Genomic DNA, 22,415 nt, shown 5'->3' on the forward strand with positions numbered 1-22,415 from the left:
ATACTAAAAACCAACCAACAAAAAAATTAAATAACTTAGATAAAATGGAAAATTTCCTAGAAAGACAAATTACAAAACTAACTCAGTAAAAAAAAAAAAATAGAAAGTCCAAATAGACCTATAATAATACTCCAACTGAGTAAGTAATCAGAAACACCTCCAAGAGAAAAGTCCAACCCCAGATTGTCTTTACTGGTAAATCCCCATCAAGCAGTAAAAGAATTCACAGAAATCTTTTCAAAGCCTTCCAATAAACAGAAGAGGAACAAACAATTCCTACCGCAGTATATGAAGTCAGAATTAACCTGATACCAAAGGCAGATAAAAACAGTGTGCAAGACAACTAAAGCCCAATTTCCCTTATGAATACAGACATAAAAATCTTCAACAAAATGGCACCAAACCAAATCCAATCACATATTTGAAAGATTATACACCATATAAACCATAATCAAGTAGAACTTATACCAAGAATGTGAGGGTGGTTCAACAGAAGAAAACAAAGCAAAGTAATGTAGATCAATAGAACAAAGCAATAAAAACCCATATGAGCATCTCAAGTGATGTAGAAGAAGCATCTGACATATTAAACATGCTTTTGTGACAAAAGCAAAACAAAGCCAAAACCAAGAAAAAAAATCCAGAGAAGAATAGAAGTAAACTTTCTCAAAATGATAGTCTTTTATGAAGAACCTACATCATAACTCAATAGTTAAAAGACTGAAAAGTTTCCCCCTTAAGATTAGAGACAAAACAATGTTGCTTGTTTTAACCACTGCTGCTCAACAGTGTACTGGAAGTTCCAGTTAGAGCAATTAGGCAGGAGAAAGAAAATAAAATAGAGAGGTGGAAGAGTCCAAGATGACGGAGGAATAGGAGACCTAAATTTTGTCTGATCCCAGGAATTCAGCTAGATATTTAGCAAGCCGTTCTGAACACCTACAAACTCAATAGGAGACTGAAGAAAAGACTAGCAGCAATTCTATGAACAGAAAAGCAACCACTATCTGGAAGGAAGGACGTTTGGAGAAATCAATCTAAAGCAATATATAAGAAGATAGACCACAGGGTAAGTAAGGGAGCCTCCATCAGCTAGCTACTGGCACAAAATTGGAACTTTTAGAAGTCTGCTCTGGAAAGAGATGTCACTCTGGTGGTTAAGCAGGGGGAGAAAATGTTGCTGGGACAGTGCTGTCTCAGGACTCTTGGGGTCACAAAAAGACAGGATGCCTGAGTGCAGCAAAGCTCCCAGGCATCAAAGCAGGGAAGCCAGCTGCAAAAAGTGAGCCCAGGAGTGGGCTCTCAGCTTGGGGTTGCCATAAACTGTGATCTAAGCCACAGATCCACTGCAGGGGCCCAAAAAAATGGCAGATCTGGGCAGACTCGCCTTCCTCCCCTGGAAGAAGCAGCATGAAAGTGCACCGCAAGAATCTGCTAGGTTTGGAAACTCCAAACGGGGCCATATGCCAGAAACAGAAATGCCTGGTCGCAGGCTGGGTGAGCACGGAGTGCAGTGGGAGACCAAGGAGACAGGAATATTAACTGTTTGTCTTGACCAGGCTGGGTGAGCACGGGGTGCAGCGGGAGAACAAGGTGACAGGAACGATTAACTGTCTCTGAGGGCTCACTGATGAGCAGGGCCCCAAGCTCTAGGCTCCTCTGGGACCAGAGATTGGGAGGCCGCCATTTTCATTCTCATCCCTGAAAGCTTTCAGGGAACAAAAGCTATCAAGAGCAAGCAAGAGCAGATTACTTAGCCTGGCCCCTGGCAAGGCCAGTGCAATTTCGTCTAGGGCAAAGATATTTGAGAATCACTGGGAGGTCTCTCCCCCAGAAGATCAGCAAGAACATCCAGCCAAGACCAAGTTTACCAACCAATGAGAATTGCAAAGCTCCAGCGCTAGGGGAATACAACACACAGAATTCATGGTCTTTTTTCCCCATGATTCCTTAGTCTTTCAAAGTTAAATTTTTAAATTTTTCTTTGTTTTTTTACTTATTTCCTTTCTTTTGACTTATTATTTCCTTTTTCAAGAAAATTTTTATCTTGTCAATTCTTTGAAAAATCTTTAATTTTCATTTTTATAGTCATATTCTATCCTTTCATTCTATTTAACCTTATTTTTTGTACATATATAAGTTTTTCTTTCATTAAAATTTTGAGATGCAGTTTCTTCTAAAAGACCAAAACAAACCCAAAATCCAGTGTACCACTCTGTTCTATTACTTGCCTGATCACATTCTCTCTCTCTATTTTAAAAATCTTTCTTTTCTTTTTCAACCAACTTCCTATCAATTCCTTTTTTAAAATCTTTTAAAATTTTCATCTTTACAATAATATTCTATCCTTTCATTGTATTTAACCTTATTTTTCATACATCTATGTTTTTCTTTCTTTAAAATTTTGGGATTCAGTTTCTTCTAACAGACCAAAATACACCTGAAATCCAGTGTATGGCTCTGTTCTATTCACCACCTGACCATATTCTTTTTTTTCCTTTCTTCCCCCCCCCCCACCCAGTTTTGGGTCTCCTCTGATCTATTTAATCTACATTTCTCTGGGGTTGTTATTACCCTTTTCGCACTTTTTCTCTAATTCATCTATTCTTCTTTCAAAAAAATGACAAGACAGAAAAACTCACCTCAAAAAAATAGAACAAGAGGCAGTACCAACTGCCAGGTCCTTAGTAAGAAGTTGGAACTAGAATTCAGAATAACAATTATAAAGATACTAGCTGGGCTTGAAAAGAGCACAGAAGACACTACAGAATCCCTTTCTGGATAAATAAAATCTAACCAAGTCAAAATAAAAAAGACTATTAAAGAGATGTAATAAAAAATGGAGGCTCTAATGTCTAGGATAAATTAGGCAGAAGAGAGAATTAGTGATAAAGAAGACCAAATGATGGAGCATAAAGAAGCTGAGTAAAAGAGAGATAAACACTACTGGATCACAAGGGGAGAATTTGAGAGATAAGGGACACCATGAAGCAAAACAGTATTGGAATAATCGGAATCCCAGAAGAAGAAAGAGAGGAGTAGAAGGCATAGTGGAGCAAATTACAGCAGAGAACTTCCCTAATTTGGGGAAGGAAACAGGCGTCACAATCCAGGAAGCTCAGAGAACCCTCCTCAAAAATGAATAAAAATAGGTCAACACCCCAACATCTAATAATAAAACTTACAAATCTCAGACACAAGGAGAAAATCCTGAAAGCAGCTTGGGATGAGAGGACTGTAACCTACAACAGTAGAAACATTACATTGGCAGCAGACCAATCCACAGAGACATAGCAGGCCAGAAAGGACTTGCAGGATATATTCAGGAGCAAAATGAGAAAAATATGCAGCCAAGAATAATTTATCCAGCTAAGTTCTCATTGAAAATAGAAGGAAAGATAAAAAGCTTCCAGGACAAACAGAAACTAAAAGAATTTGTTATCATCAAACCAACCCTACAAAAAAAGTACTGAAAGGGGTCCTCTAAGCAAAGAGAGAGAGCCCAGATATAAATAGACCAGAATGGAACAGAGACAATATACAGAAATAGTCACCTTACAGGCAATTTAATGCCACTAAATTCATATCTTTCAATAGTTACTCTGAATGGAAATGGGCTAAATGCTCCAATCAAAAGACAGAGTGTATCATATTGGATAAAAAAGCAAGACCCATTGATATGCTGTCTCAAAGAGACTCATTTTAGACCCAAAGACACCTCCAGATTTAAAGTGTGGAGATAGAAAACCATTTACCATGGAGGAGTCAAGATGGCGGAGAAGTAGCAGGCTGAGACTACTTCAGCTAGCAGGAGTTCAGCTAGAGAGCTTATCTAAAGATTGCAAGCACCTGCAAATCCATCGCAGATCAAAGAGAAGAACAACAGCCATTCTAGAAACAGAAAAACAACCACTTTCTGAAAGGTAGGACTGGCGGAGAAGTGAATCCAAAGCCACGGGAAGATAGACCCCCGGGGGAAGGGGCCGGCTCCCGGCAAGCGGCAGAGCAATGGAGCACAAAATCAGGACTTTTAAAAGTCTGGCCCGCTGAGGGACATCGCTCCAGAGGCTAAACCGGGGCGAAGCCCACGCGGGGTCGGCGTGGCCTCAGGTCTCGCAGGGTCACAGAAGGATCGGGGGTGTCTGAGTGTTGCAGAGCTTGCGGATATTGGAATGGGAAAGCCGGCTACAGAGACAGAGCCGACAGTAAGCTCACAGCTTGGTGTTGCCTTGAACCGGTCGCAGGCTCGGTGAGCTCGGAGCGCGGCCGGAGGTCAGGGAGACGGGAGTTACTAGGAGCTGTTCGCTGAGGGCGCACTGGGGAGCGGGGCCCCGGGCTCTCGGCTCCTCCGGCAGGAGACCAGGAGGACGCCATTTGTATTCCCGTCCTCCAGAACTCTACGGAAAGTGCTCAGGGAACAAAAGCTCCTGAAAGCAAAGCCAGCGGATCACTCAGCCCGGACCCTGGTAAGGACGGTGCAATTCCGCCTGGGGCAAAGACACTTGAGAATCACTACAACAGGCCCCTCCCCCAAAAGATCAACAAGAAATCCAGCCAAGACCAAGTTGACCTACCAAGGAGTGCAGTTTCAATACCAAGGAGAGCAGCAGAATTCCAGAGGAGGAGAAAACAAACCATGGAACTCATGGCTTTCTCCCTGTGTTTTTTTAGTCTTGCAGTTAATTTAATTTTTTTCTTTTTCATTTTTTTCTCTTCTTCTGCTAAAATTTTTTTAACTTTTACCCTTTTCTTTTTTAACATTTTTTAACTAGTTTATCTAATATATATATTTTTTTCTTTTTTTACTTTTCTTTATTCGTTTTCTTTTTTAATTCTTTTTTCCTTTTTTTCTTTCTTCATTTTTGAACCTCTTTTTATCCCCAAATCAGAAGAGATCCCAATCTCTTCAATCTCTTTTTTTATCTTGATTGAATTTTTAATTCAATCTCTTTTTTTTTTAATTCATTTTTTTCTTTCTTTCTTTCTTTTTGAACCTCTTTTTATCCCCAAATCAGAAAAGATCCCAATCAGAAGAGATTGGGAGATCCCAATCAGAGGAGATCCCAATCAGGGGAGATCCCTCACCCAATCGTGAGGGGGGCTTTCTCCCCCCTCACGATTGGGGATCTCTTCTGATTTGGTTAAAGCATATTTTCCTGGGATTGTTGCCACCCTTTTAGTATTTTACTTGCTCCTTCATATACTCTTATCTGGACAAAATGACAAGGCGGAAAAATTCACAACAAAAAAAAGAACAAGAGGCAGTACTGAAGGCTAGGGACCTAATCAATACAGACATTGGTAATATGTCAGATCTAGAGTTCAAAATGACAATTCTCAAGGTTCTACCCGGGCTTGAAAAAGGCATGGAAGATATTAGAGAAACCCTCTCAGGAGATATAAAAGCCCTTTCTGGAGAAATAAAAGAACTAAAATCTAACCAAGTTGAAATCAAAAAAGCTATGAATGAGGTTCAATCAAAAATGGAGGCTCTCACTGCTAGGATAAATGAGGCAGAAGAAAGAATTAGCAATATAGAAGACCAAATGACAGAGAATAAAGAAGCTGAGCAAAAGAGGGACAAACAGCTACTGGACCATGAGGGGAGAATTCGAGAGATAAGTGACACCATAAGACGAAACAACATTAGAATAATTGGGATTCCAGAAGAAGAAGAAAGAGAGAGGGGAGCAGAAGGTATACTGGAGAGAAGTACTGGGGAGAATTTCCCCAATATGGCAAAGGGAACGAGCATCAAAATTCAGGAGGTTCAGAGAACGCCCCTCAAAATCAATTAGAATAGGCCCACACCCCGTCACCTAATAGTAAAATTTACAAGCCTTAGTGACAAAGAGAAAATCCTGAAAGCAGCCCAGGAAAAGAAGTCTGTAACATACAATGGTAAAAGTATTAGATTGGCATCTGACTTATCCACAGAGACCTGGCAGGCCAGAAAGAGCTGGCATGATATTTTCAGAGCACTAAACGAGAAAAACTTGCAGCCAAAATACTATATCCAGCTAGGCTATCATTGAAAATAGAAGGAGAGATTAAAAGCTTCCAGGACAAACAAAAACTGAAAGAATTTGCAAACACCAAACCAGCTCTACAGGAAATACTGAAAGGGGTCCTCTAAGCAAACAGAGAGCCTACAAGTGGTAGATAAGAAAGGAAAAGAGACAATATACAGTAACAGTCACCTTACAGGCAATACAATGGCACTAAATTCATATCTCTCAATAGTTACCCTGAATGTTAATGGGCTAAATGCCCCAATCAAAAGACACAGGGTAACAGAATGGATAAAAAAACAAAACCCATCTATAGGTTGCCTACAAGAAACTCATTTTAAACCTGAAGACACCTCCAGATTTAAAGTGAGGAGATGGAAAAGAAGTTACCATGCTAATGGACATCAGAAGAAAGCAGGAGTGGCAATCCTTATATCAGATCAATTAGATTTTAAGTCAAAGACTATAATGAGAGATGAGGAAGGACACTATATCATACTCAAAGGGTCTGTCCAACAAGAAGATCTAACAATTTTAAATATCTATGCCCCCAACGTGGGAGCACCAACTATATAAACCAATTAATAACAAAATCAAAGAAACACATCAACAATAATACAATAATAGTAGGGGACTTTAACACTCCCCTCACTGAAATGGACAGATCATCCAAGCAAAAGATCAACAGGGAAATAAAGGCCTTAAATGATACACTGGATGAGATGGACATCACAGATATATTCAGAACATTTCATCCCAAAGAAACAGAATACACATTCTTCTCTAGTGCACATGGAACATTCTCCAGAATAGATCACATCCTCGGTCCTAAATCAGGACTCAACCGGTATCAAAAGATTGGGATCATTACCTGCATATTTTCAGACCACAATGCTCTGAAGCTAGAACTCAACCACAAGAGGAAGTTTGGAAAGAACCCAAATACATGGAGACTAAACAGCATCCTTCTAAAGAATGAATGGGTCAACCGGGAAATTAAAGAAGAATTGAAAAAAATCATGGAAACAAATGATAATGAAAATACAACGGTTCAAAATCTGTGGGACACAACAAAGGCAATCCTGAGGGGAAAATATATAGCGGTACAAGCTTTTCTCAAGAAACAAGAAAGGTCTCAGGTACAAAACCTAACCCTACACCTAAAGGAGCTAAAGAAAGAACACGAAATAAACCCTAAGCCCAGCAGGAGAAGAGAAATCATAAAGATCAGAGAAGAAATCAATGAAATAGAAACCAAAAAAACAATAGAACAAATCAACGAAACTAGGAGCTGGTTCTTTGAGAGAATTAATAAAATTGATAAACCCCTGGCCAGACTTATCAAAAAGAAAAGAGAAAGGACCCAAATTAATAAAATCATGAATGAAAGAGGAGAGACCACAACTAACACCAAAGAAATACAAACTATTATAAGAACATACTATGAGCAACTCTACGCCAACAAATTTGACAATCTGGAAGAAATGGATGCATTCCTAGAAACATATAAACTACCAAAATTGAACCAGGAAAATAGAAAGCCTGAACAGACCCATAGCCAGTAAGGAGATTGAAACAGTCATTCAAAATCTCCAAACAAACAAAAGCCCAGGGCCAGACGGCTTCCCGGGGGAATTCTACCAAACATTTAAAGAAGAACTAATTCCTATTCTCCTGACACTGTTCCAAAAAATAGAAATGGAAGGAAAACTTCCAAACTCATTTTATGAGGCCAGCATCACCTTGGTCCCAAAACCAGACAAGGATCCCATCAAAAAAGAGAGCTACAGACCAATATCCTTGATGAACACAGATGCGAAAATTCTCACCAAAATACTAGCCAATAGGATTCAACAGTACATTAAAAGGATTATTCACCATGACCAAGTGGGATTTATCCCAGGGCTGCAAGATTGGTTCAACATCCGCAAATCAGGCAATGTGATACAACACATCAATAAAAGAAAGAACAAGAACCATATGATACTCTCAATAGATGTTGAAAAAGCATCTGACAAAGTACAGCATCCCTTCCTGATCAAAACTCTACAAAGTGTAGGGATAGAGGGCACATACCTCAATATCATCAAAGCCATCTATGAAAAACCCACTGCAAATATCATTCTCAATGGAGAAAAACTGAAAGCTTTTCCACTAAGGTCAGGAACACGGCAGGGATGTCCATTATCACCACTGCTATTCAACATAGTACTAGAAGTCCTAGCATCAGCAATCAGACAACAAAAGGAAATTAAAGGCATCCAAATCGGCAAAGAAGAAGTCAAATTATCACTCTTCGCAGATGATATGATACTCTATGTGGAAAACCCAAAAGACTCCACTCCAAAACTGCTAGAACTTGTACAGGAATTCAGTAAAGTGTCAGGATATAAGATCAATGCACAGAAATCAGTTGCATTTCTCTACACCAACAACAAGACAGAAGAAAGAGAAATTAAGGAGTCAATCCCATTTATAATTGCACCCCAGACCATAAGATACCTAGGAATAAACCTAACCAAAGAGGCTAAGAATCTAAACTCAGAAAACTATAAAGTACTCATGAAAGAAATTGAGGAAGACACAAATAAATGGAAAAATGTTCCATGCTCCTGGATTGGAAGAATAAATATTGTGAAAATGTTTATGCTACCTAAAGCAATCTACACATTTAATGCAATTCCTATCAAAGTACCATCCATCTTTTTCAAAGAAATGGAACAAATAATCCTAAAATTTATATGGAACCAGAAAAGACCTCGAATAGCCAAAGGGATATTGAAAAAGAAAGCCAAAGTTGGTGGCATCACAATTCCGGACTTCAAGCTCTATTACAAAGCTGTCATCATCAAGACAGCATGGTACTGGCACAAAAACAGACACATAGATCAATGGAACAGAATAGAGAGCCCAGAAATAGCCCCTCAACTCTATGGTCAACTAATCTTCGACAAAGCAAGAAAGAATGTCCAATGGAAAAAAGACAGCCTCTTTAATAAATGGTGTTGGGAAAATTGGACAGCCACGTGCAGAAAAATGAAATTGGACCATTTCCTTACACCACACACAAAAATAGACTCAAAATGGATTAAGGACCTCAATGTGAGGAAGGAATCCATCAAAATCCTTGAGGAGAACACAAGCAGCAACCTCTTCGACCTCAGCCGCAGCAACATCTTCCTAGGAACATCGCCAAAGGCAAGGGAAGCAAAGGCAAAAATGAACTATTGGGATTTCATCAAGATCAAAAGCTTTTGCACAGCAAAGGAAACAGTTAACAAAATCAAAAGACAACTGACAGAATGGGAGAAGATATTTGCCAATGACATATCAGATAAAAGACTAGTGTCCAAAATCTATAAAGAACTTAACAAACGCAACACCCAAAGAACAAATAATCCAAGCAAGAAATGGGCAGAGGACATGAACAGACATTTCTGCAAAGAAGACATCCAGATGGCCAACAGACACATGAAAAAGTGCTCCATATCACTTGGCATCAGGGAAATACAAATCAAAACCACAATGAGATATCACCTCACACCAGTCAGAATGGCTAAAATCAACAAGTCAGGAAATGACAGATGCTGGCGAGGATGCGGAGAAAGGGGAACCCTCCTATACTGTTGGTGGGAATGCAAGCTGGAGCAACCACTCTGGAAAACAGCATGGAGGTTCCTCAAAATATTGAAAATAGAACTGCCTTATGACCCAGCAATTGCACTACTGGGTATTTACCCTAAAGATACAAATGTAGTGATCCAAAGGGGCATGTGCACCCGAATGTTTATAGCAGCAATGTCCACAATAGCCAAACTATGTAAAGAACCTAGATGTCCATCAACAGATGAATGGATCAAGAAGATGTGGTATATATACACAATGGAATACTATGCAGCCATCAAAAGAAATGAAATCTTGCCATTTGCGACAACATGGATGTTACTAGAGCGTATCATGCTTAGCGAAATAAGTCAAGCGGAGAAAGACAACTATCATATGATCTCCCTGATATGAGGAAGTGGGGAGGCAACATGGGGGCCTAAGTGGGTAGGAGAAGAATCCTTGAAACAAGATGGGATAGGGAGGGAGACAAACCATAAGTGACTCTTAATCTCACGAAACAAACTGTGGGTTGCTGGGGGGAGGGGGGTTGGGAGAAGGGGGGTAGGGTTATGGACATTGGCGAGGGTATGTGCTTTTGGGTAAATTAGAAGGGGAGGTGAACCATGAGAGACTATGGACTCAGAAAAACAATCTGAGGGGTTTGAAGTGGCAGGGGGGGTGGGAGGTTGGGGTACCAGGTGGTGGGTATTATAGAGGGCACGGCTTGCATGGAGCACTGGGTGTGGTGAAAAAAATAATGAATAATGTTTTTCTGAAAATAAATAAATTGAAAAAAAAAAAAGAAAACCATTTACTATGCTAATGGACATCAAAAGAAAGCTGGGGTGGGACTCATTATATCAGACAAATTAGATTTTAAACCGGAAAAACTATAATGAGATGAGGAAAGACACTACATCACACTTACAGGGTCTATCCAATAAGATCTAACAGCTGTAAATATTTATGCCCCTATCATGGGAGCAGCCAGTTATATACGCCAATTAGTAACAAAATCAAAGAAACACCTCAACAATACAACAATAGTGGGAACTTTAACACCCCCCTTACTGAAATGGACAGATCATCTAAGCAAAAGACCAAAAAGGAAATTAGGGCTTTAAATGACACATTGGACTAGATGGACTTCACAGATCTATTCAGAACATTCCACCCCAACGCTACAGAATACACATTCTTCTCAAGTGCACATGGAACATACTCCAGAATACATCCCATTCTGGATCACAAATCAGGTCTCAAATGGTACCAAAAGACTGGGATCATTCCCTGCATATTTTCAGAGCTTTAAAACTTGAACTCCATCACAAGAGGAAAGTTGGAAAGAACTCAAATACATGGAGACTAAAGAGAATCCTACTAAAGAATGAATGGGTCAAAGAGTAAATTAAAAATTTTTAAAAATTCATGGAAACAAATGAAAATGAAAACACAACCAATCAAATTTTGGGGGATGCTGCAAAGGCAGTCTAAGAAAAAAGAAAGGTCTCAAATATGCAAGATAACCCTATACCTAAAGGAGCTGGAGAAAGAACAGCAAATAAAGCCTAAACCCATCAGAAGAAGACAAATAATAAAGAGAAGAACAGAAATCAATAAAATAGAAACCAAAAGAACAGTAGAACAGATCAACAAAACTAGAAGAAAGGACCCAAATAAAATCAGGAATGAAAGAGGAGAGATTACAACCAATACCAAAGAAATAAAAACAATTATAAGAACATATTATGAGCAACTACAGGCCAAAAAAAAAAAAAAAAAAAAAAAAATTTAGACATTCTGGAAGAAATGAATGCATTCCTAGAGACATATAAACTATAAAACTTAACCAGGAAGAAATAGAAAACCTGAACAGACCCACAACCAGCAAGGAAATTGAAGCAGATATCAAAAATCTCCCAACAAACAAGAGCTCAGGGCCAGATGGCTTCCTTTAAAGAAGAATCAACACCTATTCTTTTGAGACTGTTCCAAAAAATAGAAACAGAAAGAAAACTTCGAAACTCATTTTATAAGGCCAGCATTACCTTGATCCCCAAACCAGAAAGAGACCCCATCAAAAAGGAGAATTACAGACCAATATCCTTGATGAACACAAATGTGAAAATTCTCACCAAAACACTAGCCAATAGGATCCAACAGAACAGTTAAAGGATTATTCACCACAACCAAGTGAGATTTATTCCTGGGCTGCAAGGCTGGTTCAACATTCACAAATCAATCGATGTGATACACTACACTAATAAAAGAAAGGACAAGAACCATATGATAGTCTCAATAGATGCTGAAAAAGCATTTGACAAAGTACATTGTTTCTTGATTAAAACTCTTCACAGTGTAGGGATAGAGGGGCCATACCTCAATATCATGAAAGCCATCTATGTAAAACCCATAGCAAATATCATACTCAATGGGCAAAAACTGAGAGCTTTCCCCCTAAGGTCAGGAACATGGCAGGGTTGTCCAGTATCACCACTGTTATTCAACATAGTACTAGAAGTCTTAGCCTCAGCAGACAGACAACAAAAAAGAAATAAAAGATATCCAAATCAGCAAAGAAGAAGTCAAAATCTCATTCTTTGTAAGATGATATGATACTTTATGTGGAAAAACCCAAAAGACTTCACCCCAAGACTGCTAGAACTCATACGGGAATTCAGTAAATTGGCAGGATATAAAATCAATGCACAGTAATCAGTTGCATGGGGTAACAGGATGATGGGAATTAAAGAAGGCATGTGATATGATGAGCACTGGGTGTTATATTTAACTAATGAACCACTGAACACTGTATCAAAAAGTAATGATGTATTATACCTTGGATATTTAAATAACAAACAAACAAAAACCCAAAAAACATGCAAATATAGTCCCCTCCTCCATGGGACTTATAGATAAAGCAAAAAAATAAATATATCAAAAAGAAAAAAGAAGCTAAGTGAAAGAAAGCAGACATAAAGTCACATACTGTATTATTCCATTTGTAAGAAACACACAAAATAGTTAAATCCATAGAGATAAAAGGTATACTGGTGACTTTAAGGAGCAGGTTGCATGGGAAATAGGGAGCAACTGCTCAAGGATACAAAGGATGCTCAAAGGTTATTCCTTTCGGGATAACAAAAATTTTTAAAAAATTAAATAGAGGTGTTGGGGACGCCTGGGTGGCGCAGTTGGTTAAACGACTGCCTCCGGCTCAGGGCGTGATCCTGGAGTCCCGGGATCGAGTCCCACATCAGGCTCCCAGCTCCATGGGGAGTCTGCTTCGCTCTCTGACCTTCTCCTCGCTCATTCTCTCTCTCACTGTCTCTCTCTCTCTCAAATAAATAAAATAAAATCTTAAAAAAAATAAATAAATAAATAAATAAATAAATAAATAGAGGTGTTGGCAGTTGCATGACATCATGAATGCCAATCAACTGTCCACTTTAAAACTGTTTATATCAATTTCACCTTAATAAAAAAAATATAAAAAAACTTTTTAAAGATTTTTACTTATTTATTTGAGAGATGGAGAGCACAGGTAGGCAGAGCTGCAGGTAGAGGGGGAGGAAGAAACAGGCTCTCCACTGAGGAGAGAGCCCCATGTGGACCTCCATCTTAGAGCCTGGTATCATGATCTAAGCCAAAGGCAGCCACTTTAAATGACTGAGCCACCCAGGTATCCCAGTACAAAAATTTTTTGATTAATTATTTATATATGCTATAAAAGTGTAGTTCAAGAGTACCTTAAGGAAAAAAATTTAAACCCATATCCTGTCTCAGACCTTCCACCAACCCAATGTAAAATTAAATTATTTCTTCAGACTTCAGAGGAAAAACTTTGAATCATAAATCACAAAGACATAAGAAAAAAAAAAAAACTCCCTCTAATAGTAATTTTTGTTTACATTTCAATTCTCTGCACGTACAATATAACATTATGAAATGAGATATATTAGGAATGAAAGTAGAATTTAATTATACTTAAAAGCCAAAATTTTTAAATGTCAAATTTAAAGCTTTAGTCTTTATTGGTCAAATTTAAGCTTTAGTCTAAAAAAATAAAGAGCATAAACATACACAATAAAAAGAAATTTCATAATAACAGGGTTGTAATTATTTCTTACCTCACTATCTAGGAAATCAGAAAGGAGTTTCAGAACATTCTTGGCTGTAGCAGTCTCTTCTTTAGCATCTTTGATATCTTGGTCTCCATCAGTGTTTATTTCTGCATTTTCACCTTGAAGGGCTTTGTTTTTAGTTTTAAACGTCTCAATCCCAAACGTCATCAGTTGGTCGAAGATTGCTTTTAAAGCACTTATTTTTATTGTCACATCATCAATTTGTAAAACCTAAATTGAAACAGCCCCAGCCAAAAAATAAATTCAGTAAACTTTTCATTGTCTATAATGCACAAAATTAACAAGTACCTTATTTTCTCAGTCTATGAATCTACCACATGAAACATAATTCAAAAATCAAAAATTCCTCTTTTAAGTTACTACTTTTTTTTTTTTTAAGATTTTTATTTATTTATTTGACAGACAGAGATCACATGTAGGCAGAGGGGCAGGCAGAGAGAGAGGAGGAAGCCGACTCCCCGCCGAGCAGAGAGCCCGATGCGGGGCTCAATCCCAGTACCCTGGGATCATGATCTGAGCTGAAAGCAGAGGCCACTAAGCCACCCAGGGGCCCCTTAAGTTATTACTTTTATTTATGCCATAACATTTAGACTTCTAGTTCATTCAGAAAAAGCTTACCTTAAGTACAAGAAAACTCCTAGAATTAGAATCAGACTGATTTATCTGTTCCTTTTATTTGAAAAAGAATGAATATATTGGATATAATTTTTTTTTTAAATCCAGAAAATTACACTGAAATTGTTTCAGCCATCTATTAGGTCAAAAACATTACATGCTAACCAATAAAAATAATACATTAGATTATCAGTACTCTCCCAGGTTATCAAGCTTCACTAAAGATAAAATTTTATTAGTTCAATGAATTTAGATTTCATTAAAAGTAAATTCAGTTCTCAAAAAAAAAAAAAAAAAAAAAAGAGTAAATTCAGTTCTCAATGAACTGGACTCCTTTATAAAAGGAGGTAAACCATAAAATCCAGCAGGTTCTAGGAGTCTGTCCTAGGTTAAGAACACTGAATTCCTATATACCAAATATCAAAGCCATGGGAAAAAAAAAAAGCTGTATATTTCTATTATGAAGAGCTTTATTATATTCTTTATTGCACTTAAATTTTGGACATTGATACATTACTTGGTTATATGGCCTAGCCTTTAGAATGAATAAAAATCACCTGTAAGTTGGTCAAGTGTGAATTGAGAAAAACAGCTCAAATCTCTGAAATTTCAAAATATATCTATTACGGTACGACCCGCAAATTTGCCAAAGTGAAATGCAGTGTCAGGACTGTTCTCTAAGATTTCTAAACATGCTACCCTTTCAGCAGCAGATTTTCCTTGTCATTCTTCGTCCCTTACTGGTTTGCAATAGCTCTCGATACTGTATTTATCTAAGCAAGACTTTAAAATAAAATAATTTGGGGCCCCTTGGTGGCTCAGTGGGTTACAGCCTCTGCCTTCGGCTCAGGTCATGATCCCAGGGTCCTGGGATCAAGCCCCTCATCGGGCTCTCTGCTCAGCAGGGAACCTGCTTCCTCCTCTCTCTCCCTGCCTGCTTCTCTGCCTACTTGTGATCTCTGTCAAATAAATAAATAAAATCTTTAAAAAATAATAAAATAAAATAAAATAATTTCTGAGGCACCTGGCTAGTAAAGTCAGTATAGCATGTGACTCTGGATCCTGAGGTTGTTGAGTTTGAGCCCCATGTTGGGCTTGGAGCCAAGGGAAGGAAAGAAGGATTTCTCTCTCCTGCCTTTCTAGCAAGTATGTATACGTGTTTTAAATCAAATTTTTTTTACTAAAACTTGATTTAAAAAAGAACGAATTTCTTACTCCTCCAAAAGAGAGCTATTTTCCCTTAATCTAAAATCTTCTAATGATAGTCCTAAAAATAACTTTATAAACAAATGAATTTATTCAGTGGTTAACTTCTTTTGATCGTGAACCCTTTTAAGGATGTAAGAAGAGATGAAAACCCCAATGTAGGATGACATACAAAAAAAAGAGACAACATTTTACTGCATTTGAACCTGATATTCACAAACAACATTTTTAATTTATAAAAAATATCTAAGGGCGGCTGGGTGGCTTAGTCAGTGTCTGACTCTTTTATCTCATCAGGGTCATGAGTTTGAGCTCCACACTGGGCATGGAGCATACTTTAAAAAACAAAAAAAAAAAAAACAAAAAACTATATCTAGCTATATTTTCAGGCAAATATTAATAGCTCATCCTTTAAAAAAAGTTTAGAGATCTCACTTGTTTATTGTACCAAAAGCAGGGGGGGGCAAACTTCAATTCTTCAAAACTTTAATTCCGTGACAAGCCTGCTTTTTATTGACTGGTTTGATTTGGAGGAGGATAAAATTGTGGAATGGTCTGGGTAAGAAAAATCATTTCTCTTTCACACCTGCTTGATTTTGACAATTCCTTTCCATAGAAGAAAAGTATAAATATAAAAACAAATAGTATATCAAGGCTCCTATAAACTCTGTCAAGTGGAGTATGAGTTAGTATTAAATACTTCAGAATACTCCAGGACACACTTAAGCATTACAATCATACTGCATTTCTTCTGGCTTAAATGACCACAGCACTTATTATTGATGTTATGACCAGTAAAAATTAAAAGGGTCAAAATTCACATTTCATCTTTAAAGGCTAAGTGAACTTGCTTGTTTTTGGGAAAAGTTCTATGGTATTTACTTTACTGCAATACTAGAAATTTTATATAACTATCTACCTTTAATCTCCTCTATTAGAGTTCAAACTTGACTACAACTCACAGTTTTCCAGAACCATTCTTAGTGGTATATAGAACATCTTAATGAATGCTTTATCCCATTTATCCCCCAAAAATATTTAAGCTAGACATAAATGAATTCTTTACTATTAAATGTTCTAAAAAGAATTTTCTCCCACTTTAAAGTAATAACCAGAGATCAATCTAGCATATCAAGACCCATCTTTCAGGAAGCCAGGAAATAGAAGTAAAGAGGTTACTGTTCATTAAGTTCTTAGCAAAACCTCTTTGAAAATATAGGATTTTATTCTCTGGGCACCTATATTAAGCCAAAAAATTTCACAATAGTAAACAAAACTTCCTTTCGAATTACTAACAGAATCATTGATGCCAAATGATTGAAAAGGAATGACCTTCTCTAACACATGCAGATTCATTCTGTATCTTGGGAGTAAAACCTGATGGAGGGCCAAATATTACAAATGATTCACCCAGACAAAGTACCAAAATTTTTCTTTCCATTTGAGAAAGGAACTTCACATCATTTTTTTTTCCCTAAAGATTTTATTTATTTATTTGACAGACAAGAGACCACAAGTAGGCAGAGAGGCAGAGAGAGAGGGGGAAGCAGGCTCACTGCTGATCAGAGAGCCTGATGCAGGGCTTGATCCCAGGACCCTAGGATCTTGACCTGAGCCAAAGGCAGAGCCTAACCCACTGAGCCACTCAGGCGCCCCGGAACTTCACATCATTTTGAAAATACTACTGACATTTCAAGTTTCCAAAAGGATCTAACAATAATAGAAATCTTCTGTGACAACAGCAGCATAGCATGATAACTATAAAAAAAGCATCAACAGGAATTTCATCACTGTACAGTAAACAAATTGATGAGATGCCAAATGATACAAAAAAGGAAGTTAGAACAAAACCCTGAAATTCCTAATGACTATCTTTTGACGTAAGTATGATTTTAATTTTCTTCCTCTGATAAGCCATTAGCAGTTTGACCATTTCTAGAACATATAATTTCCCCAAGTTCTAACTGTATGCTTTCTTTCTCTTGGTAATGTGATTGCAACATTAAAGGATGTTCCAAGGGGCACCTGGGTGGCTCAGTGGGTTAAGACTCTGCCTTCAGCTCAGGTCATGATCTCAGGGTCCTGGGATCAAGACCCGCAGCATCGGGCTCTCTGCTTGGCAGGGAGCCTGCTTTGCCTACCCCTCCCTCTCTCTGCCTGCCCCTCTGCCTACTTGTGATCTCTGTCAAATAAATAAATAACATCTTTAAAATAAATAAATAAATAAATAAATAAATGGATGGATGGATGGATGGATGCTCCAAAGTAAGGATTTCATGCAGAGGGAATAATCTATTATTGGTTGAGTTCAGGCGTTTTTTGTTTTTTTTTTTTTAATATTTTATTTTATTTATTTGACAGAGAGAGATCACAAGTAGGCAGAGAGGCAGGCAGAGAGAGAGAGAAAGGAGGAAGCAGGCTCCCTGCTGAGCAGAGAGCCCGATGCGGGACTCGATCCCAGGACCCTGAGATCATGACCTGAGCCGAAGGCAGCAGCTTAACCCACTGAGCCACCCAGGCGCCCCTGTTTTTTTTTTTTTAAGATTTTATTTATTTATTTGACAGAGAGAGATCACAAGTAGGCAGAGAGGCAGGCAGAGAGAGAGAGAGGACGAAGCAGGCTCCCTGCTGAGCAGAGAGCCCGATGCGGGACTCGATCCCAGGACCCTGAGATCATGACCTGAGCCGAAGGCAGCGGCTTAACCCACTGAGCCACCCAGGCGCCCCCCCCCCCTTTTTTTAAAGATTTGTTTAGTTATTTATTTGAGGTGGGCAATGAATGGGAGAGAGAATCTCTAGCAGATTCCTGCTGAGACCAACACTGCCAGATTTCAGTACCCTAAGAGATCATGACCTGAGCTAAGAGTGAGATGCTTAACCAACTGAGCCACCCAGACACCCAAGGTTTCAGTCTTTTAAAATAATCTTTTCATGAAAATGATGATCTGTGTTGGCACATGTTATTTTCAAATTGAGCAAAGTACTCTCATATACCTGCTGGCAACCAATCTGCACTAAAATTCCTTGCAGCTTTTTTATACTGTTACATTTGGCAACACCAGATGCTACATGAGTCACATTGTCTTTTCGTATAGGGAAATGGAACAAGGTATATTTCTGAAATTAAGCCAGGCCTAAATGTTAAAGACAGATGTCCAAAGGAGTTAAAAAGTCAAATATATCCCACTGATACACTAAATTTCATCCTTCTTGTCTATTCAACAGCACTCTAGCAAGTGCCTTCTCTTCCTATATTATCAATTTTTTTTCCTTTCAACAGGGCCATTGTCCTTAGCATTCATTATAAACATGGTATAATCTTCCCCATCTTAAAAAAAAATTAAAACCAAAAAGCTCTTAATTTTATTCCAAACCCTTCTCTTGCTACCTCCCATTTCCGTTTCTCCTAACAAAAATGAAATCTTGAAATAGTATAGTCTACACTGGCTATCTCCACTTCTTCTCTCATAATTCTCTCTTCAGCCCACTCCAATAAAGCTTTGCCCTCCACATAAGCTATTTTCATGAACATCACCAAACATTTCCTTATTTGCCCCCAATAGTCAATTATAAACCCTTATCAACCTATCACCAGCATCGGACAGTCAGGGGATACTAGCCCCTATAAAATATCATCTTCACTTGCCTTCTAGGAAGTGCTCTTACTGTCCTCTTACTGTCTATTTCACCTTAGTCTGTACTGGTTCTTCTTGATCTCTCCTTTAAATGTGGCCTAAGCCCTCAGGAACTACAAAGTAAAGATCTCCAATCAATCTACATTCATCGCTCACGTAAAATCCAGTCTCTAAGCACTGGATACTATTAAAAAGACTTAGATTCATCTCTCCAGCTTGCACTTCCCTCCTATCTCCAAATTCAAATACAAATGTCTATTTGATATATCCACTTGGAACTCAAACTTCAAACTTACTTTGCCCAAAATTGAATTTCTTATCTCATCCACCTGCCCTACAACCCATTCCCTCTGTTTTCCCCCATCATCAGAAAGGGCAAGTCTATCTTTCCAATTATTTTGTCTAAAATTCTCAGCTATCTTCAACCTCGTTCTCTCACATGTCCCATCAGATTCCTCACCAAATTCTAAAGATGTTGTCTTCCAAACTTAGATTACCAACCCTTTTTGTAACCCTAGTAACCACTCGAATACTGGTCCAAGCCATTATCATCTCTTTCCTGGATTATTGCATACCTTCCTTATGAGTTTCACTGCTTCCATACTTGTACCCCTACAGTTAATATTAGGGACCTGAAAACTATGACTAAGGGGCTAAATCCAGTCTGCTGCCTCTTTTTACAGAGCCTTAAAGTTAAGAAGAGTTACATCTTTAAATGGTTAAAAAATAACTTCATTACATGTGAAATTATATGAAATTCCAATTTCAGTGTCCATAAATAAATTTTTACTAAACTACAGCTACATTATTCATAAACATACTGTTATGGCTGTTTTCACACTTGCACCGCAGAATAATACTGGAGACATACCATACGGTCTGCAAAGTCCAAAATATTTACCCTGTAGCTCTTTACAGAAGTTTGCTAACGCCTGGTCTGTATCTACACTATACCCCAGTCAGATCCTAATAATCCTCTACTCAAAATCCTTCAGTTCTTTCTCATTTCATTCACTGTGAAATCTATTAATTCCATAGAAGATCCTGTTGCCTGCTAATCCTTCCTCCTACTATTCTCTTTGCTGTTGGCCCTAGTGATAGTTACCCTGTTCCTTGAGCATGTGAAACAAAGTCCTACTTCAGGGCCCCTTCCCTTGTTCTTCCCTCTCCTCAGAAACATCTTACTCAGATATCTAACATAATTCATTCACCCACTTTCCTCTAGTAGTGACCCAAATTTCAACTTATTACTGAGGCCTTTCCTATGAAACAGATCCTTCTATTTCTACTCCTTACCCCTCTTCTTTGTTTTGTTTTTTTTTTTGTACTAAGTCTTCTTTGCTTTTCTCAATCTGACACACTATATATTATTTTTCATTATGTGTTTACCCTTCTAAAATGTAAACTCCATTAGGACAGCAACTTTTACCTTGTTTTTTTTTTTCATTACCTATCTTATTTTCTTTCTTAAAAAAAGATTTTATTTATTTATTAGAGTGCACACATGAGATAGAGTGTCAGAGAGGGAGAACAGAAGCAGGGGCAGAGGGAGAAGCAGACTCCACACTGAGCAGGGAGCCCAACACAGGGCTTGATTATGACCTGAACTGAAAGCAGACGCTTAATTGATTGAGCCACCCAGGCACCCCCATCTTATTTTCTAAGCCTAGAATAATGCTGGGCATAGAATAAGCTATATGTCTAATTTTAAAAATACCTTAAATAACTGACATTTCATTTTTCTACTTTAATAAGAAAGAAATAAAAAGGTAAAATCATCCTGTCCCTAAAAGTCATCTATAATAGTCATCATCATTAATAAGCCCTGGAATAAAATGAATTTACAGCACTCATAGGATCTCCACAGATTCTGAGTACTTATTTCAGGAAATACAACCCAGATTTTGTCATAAGATAAATCCTACCTGCAACAGTAAAACGAAGTGTTTACTTGCAAAATCCTGATTCTGTAGTCCACAGCATCCCAAGCATAAAACAGCCAGATTTCTTATTACAGGATGAACACTTATTATTCCAGGAAGAATCTAAATTAAATAAATTCAATTAAAATAATTTTGACCAGGACAAGAAATTTATAACAGTATATTAAAAACATGTTCAAATAGATAATTTCTGTATGATGTTATAGATCTATTTCTTATCCACATTGTCTAACTCAATTTTCAATTTAAAAAAAAAAGGGTAAATATTAAATTGCTGAAACAGAAGAATGTAGCCAGAATGAAATACAGTCTGATCATGAGACACCTGTCCTTCCACCTGCTACAAGTGACTCAATGGCTTCCCAGTGTTGACAGGGCAAAGATAAAACTCCCTTACATGATATATATCTCATTGCATAGTCTTTCTTAATACCATCTTATATCATGCTACCCCTTGCTCTTTGTTTATACTGATTTTGATGTCTTTTATTCAGTGCTATTCAAAAGAAATATAAAGTAAGTCATAGGTTATTTTAAATTTTATACTATGCACATTAAAAAGAAACATATGAAGCTAATTTTAATATATTATACCCAATATAATGAAAATATTAACATTACAACATGTAATCAATATTTTAAAAAATTGAGATAATCTACATTGTGTTGTTTGTACTAAGTCTTCAAAACCCAATGTATTTTGACTCTTGAAGCACATCTCAGTTTGGATAGTTAATAGCCACAGGTTGTTTTTTAAAGATTTTATTTATTTATTTGAGTAAGAGAGAGCACAGAGGGAGAGTGAGAATCAGACTCCCAGCTGAGCAGGGAGCCTAACATGGGTCTCAAACCCAGGACCCTGTTACCATGATCTGAGTGAAAGGAAGAGGCTTAACCAACTGAGCCACCCAGGCGCCATCGACACAGGTTTCTAACAGCCACACATGGCTAGTTGTAGCTCTACTGGAAAGAGCAAATCTAAAATATTCTTCTTTCCCCTTTTCACATAGTTGATGTCCCTTCAAACATCAGATCAAAGTCACCTTCCCTGAATAGAGCAAATTCCACTATTACAAGTTCACATATGGCTATATAGCTCTTCTTCCTAGCAATTACCAATGGCATAACCTTCCACTTGTTTATTTGATTGATGTCCCTTCTCATTTGATCAGAAGATCTACAAGGGCAGTCTACATGTTTTGTATCCCATGTACACTATCACTGACAATTAGTATACAGTAGATGTTCAATAAA

General features: G+C 37.8%; 1 protein-coding gene across 1 annotated transcript in view; it reads right to left on the reverse strand.

The window, feature by feature from the left end:
* NCAPG (non-SMC condensin I complex subunit G) overlaps positions 1–22,415 on the reverse strand; it is a 62,509-nt gene that overhangs the window by 17,636 nt on the left and 22,458 nt on the right. Inside the window, exons 13-14 of the mRNA XM_044226040.1 lie at positions 21,144–21,263; positions 13,748–13,972 (exon numbers count right to left, since the gene is read on the reverse strand). Of these exons, the coding sequence (XP_044081975.1) occupies positions 13,748–13,972; positions 21,144–21,263 (345 nt within the window). The remainder of the gene's footprint in view (positions 1–13,747; positions 13,973–21,143; positions 21,264–22,415) is intronic.

Source organism: Neovison vison, chromosome 11 (genome assembly GCF_020171115.1).
Source record: "Neovison vison isolate M4711 chromosome 11, ASM_NN_V1, whole genome shotgun sequence".
In the NCBI taxonomy this organism is placed as follows: domain Eukaryota; kingdom Metazoa; phylum Chordata; class Mammalia; order Carnivora; family Mustelidae; genus Neogale; species Neogale vison.